The 12,872-nt window shown below is 37.8% G+C and overlaps 1 protein-coding gene across 1 annotated transcript in view; it reads left to right on the top strand.

Annotated features, from left to right (window-relative positions):
- Positions 1 to 12,872, top strand: part of LOC126416344 (centromere/kinetochore protein zw10 homolog) — a 186,028-nt gene that overhangs the window by 118,214 nt on the left and 54,942 nt on the right. The window contains exons 8-9 of the mRNA XM_050084021.1: positions 5,281 to 5,418; positions 11,662 to 11,795. Coding sequence (XP_049939978.1) covers positions 5,281 to 5,418; positions 11,662 to 11,795 — 272 coding nt within the window. The remainder of the gene's footprint in view (positions 1 to 5,280; positions 5,419 to 11,661; positions 11,796 to 12,872) is intronic.

Genomic DNA, 12,872 nt, shown 5'->3' with positions numbered 1-12,872 from the left:
GATTGACTGATATGGCTTCATAACATTAGTCAACATGGCCTTGCTGTGTCAGTATTACAAGAAGCAGCAAGCTAGCAAAAATTACAGCCGTTATTTTTCCTGAGGACATATATCTCTACTATACTGCTTAATGATGATGGCATTTTCTTGTGTAAATTACTCTAGAGGCCAAGTAGTCTCCATTTGGATCTCTGGGTAGGGACTATTCATGTGTCATTAGGACAAACAAAACTGCCAATCTACTGGTTGGAGCATGGAATGTTGGATCCCTTAATGGTGTAGGTATGCAATAGAAATTAAAAATGGAAATGGAGTGGTTGAAGTTAGATGTAGTGGGAATTAATGAAGTGCAGTGGCAGAGAGAGCACTACTTCCAGTCAGGTGAGTACAGGGCTGTCAACATAAAAACAAATAGAAATAGTGCAGGAATAAGTCTGATAACGAATAAGAGAATAGGAATGGTGGTAAACTACTTATGAACAGCATAGCGAATGCATTATCCTTGTCAAGATAGACATGAAGCCAATATGCACTACAGTAGTTAAGTTTATATGCCTACTATCTCCACAGTTGAAGAGAGTGAAAAAGTGTACAATGACATAAAAGAAATTGTTCAGATAGTTGAGATATACGGAAATTTAATTGAGAGGGGAGTTGGAATTTTATAGTAGGAAAAGGATGAATAGGAAAAACAGTAAGAGAACATGGACTGAATGAAATGAATGAAAGGGAAAGTTCTCTGGTGTAATTTTGCCCCAAGCACAATTTCGTCATTGCTAATACTTGGTTTAAGAACCCTGCAAGAAGATTGTATACAGGGAAGAGATCTGGAAACATAGGAAGGTTTCAGATAGATTACATAATACTAAGACAGAGATTTCAAAACCATATTTTAAACTGAAAACATATCCATGGGCAGATGCGTACACTGACCATAATTTAATGGTTATAAACTACTGATTAAAATTGGAGAAATTGCAGGAAGGTAGGAATTAAAAAATGGGACCTGAATGAGTTGAAAGAACATAAGGTTGCTGAGAGTTTAAGGTAGCATTGGCAACAATTGTTTGAATCAGAGTTAAGGAACATAGTAGAAAATAAACCTTGAGAGAGGAACTACCAAAAGAACCAGAGTACCAAATAGGTAAAACAACAAGGCTCAGTAGGAATTCTTGGATAATGCACAAGATATTGACTAAGGGAGAAATATATAAAAATGCAGCAGGTACAGGAGATAGGAGCAATGTATACAAAATTAGAGGGACCTTTGGAGAAAAGAGAAGCATATGCATAAGTATTAAGAGGTCAAATGAGATGCTTATACTAAGCAAAGAGGAGGAGGCTGCAAAGCGAAAGGAATACATAGTGTGTCTGTATAAGGGAAACAGGCTCTGAAAGCTTGCATAGTACTTTTTATATTGTGTCCTCCTTCTGCTGATTGGCGAGTAGATTTTTTTATCAATCCAATTAGATTATATTTTCAAAAATTGGTTATTTTCATTTGGAATATTTGTTTGAAATGACAAGAACATCTAGTGAATTTACCTAGATAATTCACTGACACACTGGGAAATTACTGAATGATTGCAATGTTACCAAAGCTTTCCTGCATCTTGCAATTGTAGTTAAACTACTTGCACAGGCCAGAGATCAGAGATGAAGTGTGGTTCATGACCTAAAGGAGTGTTTAATGCTGAAAGGATACCACATTGAATTTTATTACCATTTCTGTAAGTCTGAAAAGAGGCTAAAGCTAACTAGCAATAAAATGGAAACACATTGACAAAGAGCCTGCCCGTTAATATCGGCTATCACATTAAGCTACAGAATACTAAGAGGTTGTATTTCTCTCTTTATAGTAAAATGGGTTTTACATTACAAGGAGAGAAACAAATCACACACTTACCATGAAACCTGTGAATGGTTTTAGAGTTCAGCATACCTTCTAGTTTCTTTTAATATATTTCATTAAATTGTTGGTATCTCATGATACTTTCTGAGGAGGATTCTTTTCTCCTTGAAATAGAAACTAATGTGGTCAGTATGAGGTCAAAAAAAATATAACACTGACTATCTTATTTCACCAGAACTCTTACAAGTTACTCTGTCTGTGCCATTGAAGAATGTGTACAGAGTGATGGCCAGTACATCTGGTTCAGAGTGGAGACTATCAGCTGTATTATCTCATACAAAACAGTATTAAGTAACAAAGGTGACAATTGAAATACATGCAAATTTGGGATGGGCAGGGTTTAAATACTCCTACAGCCACCCATATTTAAATTTTCCATGATTTCATTAAACTGGTTAAGGCAAGTGCAGGATGGTTCTTTGGGGAAAAAAAGAACATTTCCATCACTCTTCCAACCTTTTGTAGCATCGCTAGTCACTTTGTCATCAATGAGACATTAAAACCTAACCTTCCATTATTTGCTTACATGCCATAATTCTTGAGACAAGCAAAAGCTACAGAAATTCATAATTAATTCAGTATGTCACCAGTCAGTGGACTGAAATTAAAATTTGTCTTGCTGACTGAGTCATATTCAGCCTCAGTTGTAGTACTACGAAAGCAGCTTGCTAGTTTAACAAATGCACCTGTATATTTCTTATGTTTACAAACTGGTAGGCTAAGAGGCCTAATTGGTATTAAACTAACAGGACTTAACAAAATTAGGAGCAAATTGTGTCAAATTTGAGGCACTTCAAAGAAAATCTGTGCCGAGCTCTAATCAGTAAATCACAACTGCACTTTATTCATGGCGATGTGTGCCACAAGTGGACTGAAACATTATTCCCAGGTCACTTGTGATAATACACTTGTCTTGGTTACCAAAAATTTTTATTTAACTTCTCATAACACATTTCTGGTTGCCCTATTATTAAACTTACCAGTTGAGGATACGTTACAATAAAGCAATTGTATCTTAAGTTGTATTCTTATGCCACAGATCTGATGAAGGGGTAATGCAAAACATGCTATTAGAACTTAAATAAAGATTTTGGTGATGGAAACAAGTACATAATCATTAGTGCCAACACGGTCGCAGTTGCCCACAAAGACTTCTTGCCTAAACTAAGGCAGTGACACTTGGCTGCTTGCCCTAGTTATGGAAATGGGAAATAAAACTGAAAATATGGTGTGCTTTTGGTATTTCGATGCTCCTTCGGATTCATGTTCAGCGATATTCAAGACCTGAAGGCTTGGCATTGCAGCTAAGGCAGCATGAGAAGTCTGGACCCACTCGAGTACCATGTTGTAAATGGAAATGCTTTCTTCTTGCTGCTTGTGTAACTGAGATGTAACAGCTTGTGAGAACTGTTTGGCAACTTTGTGATTGTTCTCTGCTTTCAGAGTGTAGATTTAAACTACCAAGCTAAATTTACTTGATATTTTGTGCGGTGTTGAAATAATTTGAGTAATTGTTTTGTAAGATGTATGCTGAGTTAATAAATTTCATTTGTCAGATCCAGGAAGCTATAACACTCACAATGTACAGCTACTCATTGTTCACATTATGAGCTATCCGCATAAGCCAAAATTAGAGCCGTAAGAGAGACTTTTTATCATCTACTCTGTATCTGCATTACACAGAGATCATCCCCTGCTGCAAAGATTGTTTTAGCTGTCTGTTCAAATCTTGCTTAGCAATAAGTGTAATTCATCAGTTTTTTTCTTATATTTCAATAGAAGTGCCAATGGTAGCAACATAGTTAATGGAACTGTGAGAGAAACTTTGTTGTCTTAATACTGCTGTTGTGTATACCTTATAATCTGTTTCTCATGATTGTCAACCTTCTGCGAGACCATGTTATCATTTTTTATTATAATTTAACATACCAAACTATAATTTACAGTGAAAAAATGATGTTGCTGTAAACTGAGGCCCTCATTTTTAATCTTGGCGCCCACAAATTTTCCCAACTCTATTTCATTGCAAGTACCACATATTTCTCCTTCAACCTTGAAAGTTCTATTGGCATGCAAAAATTCCTTTAGACCTCCATATAGTGGTGATAAGTTCCTATGGGACCAAACTGCTGAGGTCATTGGTCCCTAGGCTTAAATACTGAATCTGACTTAAGCTGAGGACAAAAAAAACACACACACGCGCACACACACACACACACACACACACACACACACACACACACACACCGATGCCCGAGGGCGGGGGGGGGGGGGGGGGGGGGAGGGGGGGGGAGTTGAACCTCCGACGAGGGGAGCTGCGCGAACCATAGCAAGGCACCTAAGACCATGTGGCTACCCCACGCTGCCCATATAATATGCAAGGTATTTCTCATGTGGTATTGTACAAAGCTGTAGTATGTCATGCTGTCTCCAATTATTCCTTTAAGACAGTGTATTTATCTTCTCCATGTGCTTTAGGTGTAAGTTTGGGATTGCAATGTCAGTTAGCTGCATTGATAAGTCATGTGATGTGGCTACGTTTTTCTAGTAGCACAATGTCAGAATGGTTTGCTAGTAATTAATAAGTAATTATTTTTCAGTGTGAATACCTTAACCTATATTCATTTGCCTACTAAGCTTTGATATTCATATTTATAATACGATTGTTTTTTGCCAAAAGTCAAACTGTTTTCCAGTGGTACATTCTTGTACACCAATTTTGCAGTCGAATCATGCTTGATTTTGTAGTGTGTAGCTACGAAACTGCACATGTGAATTTGCAGATCAGAACAGACTAAGTGAGCCATGATTACTCAGTGGCAAATTGATAAAAGTTGAGAAAGGCCATATTGTGGCTTCAATAGAGTCACAATAAAACACAAGTTTATAGACATTTGTTGACACAGTTCTGATATCATTGGCGCATAGGCACAATTCACAGGAGACGGAACATTCTTCACTCCCTACTGTTGACACGGGTCATTTCATGTTGAGTAAGTAGCACGATGACATTACTCAGACAGGAACTTCCTGTAAGTGGACAGGAATTGACCTCAAACAGAACTGTCCTCCTGGCCTCTAGCAGCACTACTTCAGGACATAGGTTTGGTGGTGGCATTTTGGAACTAGTGGAGGTATGGCTTCTTCCTAGCATCTCATTGGTGCCTTGTGATATTGCTTTCCTGTGCAGTATCTCTGCGGTGGTCGATACCACCTGCACCACACTTGGTACTTGAGGACACCACAGTTATCATCATTATCATCATCATTGTCATCATCAATAATTAATGTCACTTTTGTTGTTATTGTTGTTGTTAGTGTAAGTATTAATAAACTCTTTGTAATATGAAATTTGTCTGTTTTTTTAGGTCTGACTAACCTTGGTGAAAAATGCAAACAAGATCCAAATGTAGAAAAATCTATAAGACAATGCTTGCGACAACTTGAGTTGCTACAGAAGGTTTGGAATGGTGTATTGCCTACAAATGTGTACTGCAAAAGCATTGGTAAATATTGTTGTGATCCAATATCTGTAAGGTTAAGGATGTTTAATGTGTGTGGGCTTTTTTATTTTTTATTTTATTTTATTTTTTTTTTTTAATCTGAAAAATGTGTATGTAGTGGCATGTAACAAAAAGGGTGTAATAGAATGCTGATGTTGAAGCATCATTTGAAAGAACTTTTCAAGCTTGTTCATGTGTCTGTTGACTGTTCAGCACACCAGATATACAGTGAGTGTTAACATTACTGAATCTATTATTTGTAATCCACCCAGGACTTAAGTATCACCTTAACAGTTTTCAATATGTTTCTGTCTTCCATTCCCTTTATTGGCAACACATCTTTCTCCACTAAAAAATTCTTTAAGTTCAAATACCAACCAAGCTTTAAAATTCCTTAATGACAGGCACATTTTGCAGCTACAAGCCATAATGTTTCCCAACTTGCAACTGCTGTTGCACTGAATTTTTTACTTAAGTAGAGAATAGGGCAAAACTTGAGAAAGCCTTAAAGAGGGATGATAGACTCCAGAAGTAGATGTCTAAAAATATATTTTGCATCTTTAAGAGGTGTAACATAATGGCTTGGTGTAAACATACCTTGGTGATTGAATAGCACTAAAATAAATACAGTTGGAAAACCAGTTAAATTTTATCTGGGAAGTTCTAGTTAACAGATTTGAAAGTAAGGTGACACATCAAATAAACTCAGTAGAAGGAGGAGGTTTAGAACGAAAACAAGTCATAGCAAACTGTTGTTGTGAGGGAGGGGGGGGGGGGGGCAGGGGGGGAGGGGGAGGAGATGATGCGCATAAGGAATCAAGGGAGCTCTTACCTGTATTAAAAAGTATTGAGAGAAAAAACCAAGTAACAAGGTCCAAATACGTACTTCAAACAGCAACACGTCTATCGAAATTCCAGATGATTTGTATTAAACAGACGTCTGCTTGTATGGCCGAGAATGTCCTATAGAAGATGTGTGTTCCTCAGACTTCTCTGTTAATTTATATGGCAATCTTGAAGCTGATCGACTCATTATATATAGGTATGTACTTGTCCATGTATGACCCAAGTGGTTTTGATACTTAATTTAATGTGAAGGGTGCTGTTCCAGTCAGTGACGCCCTGCTGTAGATGATAGATACAATGATGACAATAATAATAATGATGATGATTGTCACAATTTGGGAAGGCACCTACTACAACTCCTCTCAACATTGCATGGAGATGTGTTCTTAAATCTTAAATATGAGACAGTCAGGTCCAGACTTAATTAAAAAATCCTTCTATTGATTAAAAAAATCCTTCTATTGACATTATCTTTGTCAAAATCTTCAGACAGGTTGAAGCTATTGCTTGATAGGAACTCAAATCCAGATCCATTCGTTTTACAAGCTGTGCTGTTACTGACAGCTGCCTTGGTCTATCTTTCATTGCAGCTCACAACTTAAATTCTGCCTGTATCTCTCTTTTAATTTCTAAAAGCCTCAGACTTCCCACCTACTTTAACAGAATAGCACTCCTGGAAGGAAGGATATAGTCAAGAAAAGGCGTAGCCACACCTGTGTTGATTTTTGATTCCAGAGTGATCATAATATGGAACACACAATTTGTTGCATAATTACACAATGGACTGATGCAAACGGCATTTGTTTCTAGCTTTGTGTACAATCTTAATAGCTCTTCTTGAAAATGAGTACTACCTGCATGTGTGTATTTTTTCTGTTGCTTGGAATGCTTTTTTGTTCCAGCAACCTGTGATAAACTGCTGCTGAAAAGAAGCAAATTCTTTTGTACATTCTATTAGAATTGTATAGCAGTAACAGAAATGCCTGGATGGAAGAGTTCATAAAATAAGGGGAAGTCAGCCACTCACCTACAGTGGACTGATGTCTGGAGCATAGAAACTTGTAACAGAAAACGCTATTCACACTAGCTCTTGAGCTCTTGCTCTTTTTATAGTAAAAATGTACACACATAAACGTTTGTTTGGGCCACAAAATTTGGGTGTCCTGTGTGAATATGTGAACTTTTACTATAAAAAGAGCAAGAGTTTGAAAGCTAGTGTAAATTCTGTTTTCAATGTATTTGAGTGCTGCGCACATCAGTATGCTGTAGGTGAGATGTTGCTTTTCCCTTATTTTACCTTTACATAACTGTACAAGTATACCAGCAGGTCCAGTTACATCTTTTCTTTATCGTACGATTTTAATTGATTTTCTTTTCCACAATAACTTATTTCAGTAACAGTAATTTTGATGGTCTTGAGGTGATTGAAAGTGTGGACCATAGTATTGAACCACAATATAATCTTCATCAGTGAAACACTTTTGGAAGACTGAATTTGTATTGAGGTCTTTTCTCTGACATCCTCTGTTTTGGTACCAGAATGGTCAATGTACTGACTAAGCCAAAATGTTTTACATTTTCTAGTAATATCAGTAAACAGAATGTTGTTTTTGAATTCATTGACTTTTATTGCACTGCTTTCCTCAAGTTCATTTTGGCCTCACTGATCTTTTGTTTGAGAACTTAGCTTCGTAGCTACAACTCTGGATGATGAAAGGTAGAACAATGAAAAAATTTCAGACCAAGTGGCAAGGAGTAGTTTTTACAGGATAATGAACAGCTATCTGTACACAGTCCAGTTCCCAAAGATTTGATGGTTGGCACATTGTGTTGCTGTACTAAAGCTTGGAAAGGAACCCACTGAGCCCAAGAACTTCTGTCCATGATCTCTTTAGTTCCATGTGCACAAAACATTTGAAAGGACAGTTTATAATAGTTGTGAGCGTAGATAAAATTTAATTCCCAAACAAGCTGGTTTTAGGTCTGGTAGATGCTTTGTGGCTGCCGACGTATCAAGAATGAATTTGAAAGGAAACCTAGTCACTGGGGTTGCCTTCATAGATCCAACGTCTGCCTGTGACATGGTGAACAGTCGGACACTGTTCAGGAAACTGTACACCCTGACCAAATATTTTGTTGTTACCAGTCCCATGTAGGAGATGCTGCAGAACAGATGTATCAGTTTCCATAAATGTTTCCTGTCCAGATTGTGTGGACTGTTTTTATTTATTATAATTTTTCACCATTATCTTCAGCTACTAATAAAACTGAGAATGTGAATTACAAGTTCTGAGTTGAGTACTTTCCATACCGAACAGGTTGTGCCCTTTGTAATCAGACATTTCTGTGTGACAATCCAAGAAAAGAGGAAAATGAAGGAAGGGAAAACAAAAGCCGCTGAAGGAACCAGAAGAGTGGGCTGCCTCAGGGAAGCGTCCTGTCTTCCACATGTTCTGCAATGTAAGAAAAATGTCCCAAATACTCAGGGAACATGTTGATTTGACTGTGCAATTACTCGGTAATAATTCCCCAAAGTAGAACATTTGAAAAGCTCATTGGCATGGTGCTAAGACATTGGACTTGTATTCAGGAGGTTGGTGGTTCAAATTCCTGTCCAGTCATGCACATTTAATTTTTCTGTGATTTCCCTAAATCGCTCCAGGGAAATGCAGGGATGGTTTCTTTGAAAGAGCATAGCCAATTTCCTTTCCCATTCTTCCCCAATCTGAGCCTGTGCTCCAACCTTAATGATTTAGTCATTGACATAACATTAGGGTTTAATGATCCCTCTACCTTTTTTTAACAGGTTGAAGTGTAGTTGACAGAAGCTTTGTAACTTGTTGCTATATAATTGGAAGGAAACACTCTCGAAGCAAATCCCAGCGATGTCCAATTCTGCTGTTTTCATCTACACAGCATTTAGGGTAACTGACATCTTAATATTCCCCAGAGAGAATTCAGGCTAAAGCATAATCAAACCTGATGTATCCAACAGCTAAACTTGACCACATCCTCTGTTACAAGCAGCTCTGCTAGGAACTGATAGAAGTGATCTACGCAGTGAATAGAATACCCACAAGGTATTGACTGGGGAGTCAATCCAAAACTTGCTACATTTTATCACCAAGTGCTTAAGCTTTATGGCAGATTGAATAAGTATCAGCCCACACAAAGCATATCTAGGACACACTAAAAGAAACTAGAAGAGCTATGACAGGGTGGTTATAACCTATCTCAGTACCAGATTGTTGATACAGCTCCACCAGGTCTAAGAAGAGCTGTTTGGAAGTGTGTGAAAGGAAAAGCATATACTTGACTCGAGACAATCCATGTAGGACCATCCCATCACTGTTAAACATGTGAGATTGAGGAGGAGCTTCATCAAACCCCTGGATGTTATCCCAAAGGCCAGACTTGTTCAGCTTTGGAAGAAATTGTACCGAAAAGATCCAGAGAATTCTTTATACAATGAAAAATTGGAAAGTGGATACTGCTTACCATACGCCAACCACAGACTGTTTAATCAATTAAGAAGGGAGATTTCTAAACTTAGGACCTACGTGAGGAAATGGTATTACACTGAGAACAACTAAAATCTCTGGACATTACTACTATCTGGAATATCTTCTCCCATTCCCAAATCCAGATTAGGCTGTAATTGGCAAGCCCTCATTTTACTACACAGAAATTCCAAAAAAAGTCTGTGGATTATTGAAAACTATAATTTAATGCCCTCTGAACTCTGAAAATAAGTAACTTGGTTTAGATGGGTGATGAAGCTCTCTTTTCTTTCATAGCAAATTTGGAACATGCTCCATTGAACTATATCATATTTTTCCCATTCTTCACAATCTTGCTCAGCACGGACTGAAGTTCACAGATAATTAAAACATTGCAGCATCTCTTTCATAAACTATTATAACAAATTGTGTATTCTCAGCAGTTAATGCTTTTTTTTCCAATCAGTACAGGAAAATTATCACCACATTGCTTATATTTCCTGTCCTCTCTGATACATTAAATGGCTTCACTTACTCAGCAGGCTGTCTCGTTTCCTCCCATGGCAAGCCACCACACGTCATTATGTGATATACCCTCTTACCTCTCAGAAGGTAATAAATGTATTGTTAGTGTTTCTGATAGATGTTGTGTGGATTTTGTATTAAATATTTTAACTGATATGGTATTTTGATTTGTTGTTAATGTTCTTGCTAGTCTCTGTTAGTTGTAGTCATAAATTAGCTGTAGTTCGTCAATGCTGTTTGCATTGAACCATGATACTTTCACTATATTATTCCTGTATGCTGCAAGACCAATCAGACTTTGGAAGTAGAATTTACTTTACAACTGGGACCTAAGGTCATCACCTGTAGGAAATGGGGAAGCACAAACTAAGATAAGAAGCCTGGATTGCTGGATAGGAGGGGCGGGGGAGGGGGGGGGGGGGGGCGAGAGGGGGGAAAGTGAGGTAAGTTAGTGGTTCCAAGGCAATATAACAATATGAGTTACCGCAAAGTAAAACAGAATTTAAGTTAAAGGGAAAAAATTGAGAATTATGATGATGCAGAGGAAATGAGATGTTAATAGCAGCAGTTTGCACAAGTTCAGATTGTGATTAACAAACACGTGCTGATGACCAAGCATTCATATATGAATTTCTAAGATACTGATGTTGAGACACAGGAGCATAGTGAAGTAGGTACCAATGGCACAGCTGGTTTGATACTTACAATGTTTAGCTTGTTGCGAGTATTTATACAGATTGCATTTTCATGCAAACGAAGCTCTCTGAGAATAAAACTATGATTTATTATGACTGTTGTAATTTTTCTCCACCCACTCTTTAACATTACAGCCTATAACATCAGGCATGTTGTATTTGTAGGCTGTCATTCATTTGTCAGCTAGTTTACATTTGGCCCAGTTACTGATGACAATGGATAATTGCCAGGAAAATGATGTGCTTATTGCTTGATATTCCCTTCTGTACAGAAATAATTTTGCTGACTTCACTTAATGGTTGCAGCAACTAAAAGCCAAGCTAGCAAGAACAGGTGAGGCTATAGATTCCCAAAATTTGAAAAAGAAGTTAAATTGTCAGTAGAGGCTAGTAGCCCGCCAGTTTCCATATGCGATATGACGTGAAGCTTGGTATTAAAATCTATTCTGAATGATTTTGATGTGTTAAATTTATTATAAATATAATGTGTGATTTACTTTTCTCTTTAGGATTCTAAAATTTTCATGACATGTACACACAAAGATCTGTTCTACATAACTTAACTCTGCATGCTTTCCACAGTCACACAGTTTTATAGCTTGTGTCTTCCAGTGCTGCATATTCACTACAGTGCATATAGTTGATATATTTTTAAAAAACTGTTGTTATATTTGTTCTAGGGTGCCTGGTAAATGCATTCATAGAGGAGATCATCACCAGAATTTTAACAATTGAAGATATTCCAGCTGAAACTGCTGTCATGCTTGTGAGAGTGTTTGGTTTAGTAACAGCTAGAGCACCACAAGTTTTTCAGGTAATTTGATTGCTCTTCCTAAAGTGATTCACTTCTGTACTGAACACTTTTGTTTTTGCTATTTTTTTTTCTAAAGTCAGTCTCAATACAGGATGGTGCTTGTCTGAATTTGCCCTGAGGTGATGATTGCTCCAAGGAGGATGGGGGTAGGCACATTCGAGAAGATTTAGCATAAAGCTGTAGCTCTGCTTGCTTAATTTGGCATCATGGAGTGGATGAAGGTGGAGCGCACATTTGTTGTTGAGGCATACTTTTCTAAAGGTTGGTCACCCATCACCACACAGTGTGTACCAATTTCAGTATTGAGCCCCATGATCGTGTTCCTGTCTGGCAGTTGAGTGTGTCATGGGTAAACAGATTCAGGGAAAACTGGTGATATGAAATGAAGCAGGGGCTGGGCTTCCACAAGCAGCAAGGTCACCTCAAAATATTCACTTGCTAAGGCTTTCTGTTTTGAGGTGCCCCCAGCTCTGTGCCAGCAAACATGCAGTTGTTGTTGGGTTATCTGCTCATTCTGAGGCAAATCCTTCAAAAAGAAGTAAAATTTCATCGCTACAAATTGGCTGTGTGGCAGGAACTTAATCCACATGATTCTGTTGCTCAAGAAAATGCATGTGAGTTGCTTTTTGGCATGCATTATGACACACACTTGTTTTCTTTAGTGAAGAGTCTCACTTCCATCTTGTGGGATCTGTAAATAAGCTTTCACAATGTGTTAACTTTTTGGTGTTTGCTATCACGAGTTGGAATAATTGGTCCACGGATTTTCGAATAAAACCAACAGGCAGTTTCAGTGACTTCTGACTGTTAATCCATGATTCAGGAATCCTTGATTCAGGAATTTTTCCTGCCAACACTCAATGAGGTGGATGTGGAAGATGCCTGGTTTCAGCAGGACGGTGCCATGGCACACAAAGTGTGTTTGTTAATGACTGTTTAGTGGCCACACTTCACAGGATGCTTCATCTCCTTGAGGGGTAATCTGCACTGGCCATCACAGTTGCTAAATTTAGCCCTCTGTGACTATTTTTTATGATACTATCAGAAATCAGTTGTTTACGACGTTCATCCTAGGAC

Source organism: Schistocerca serialis, chromosome 8 (genome assembly GCF_023864345.2).
Source record: "Schistocerca serialis cubense isolate TAMUIC-IGC-003099 chromosome 8, iqSchSeri2.2, whole genome shotgun sequence".
Taxonomy (NCBI): domain Eukaryota; kingdom Metazoa; phylum Arthropoda; class Insecta; order Orthoptera; family Acrididae; genus Schistocerca; species Schistocerca serialis.
The sequence above is the reverse complement of the archived record's forward strand: the minus strand, read 5'-3'. Positions and strand labels throughout refer to the sequence as shown.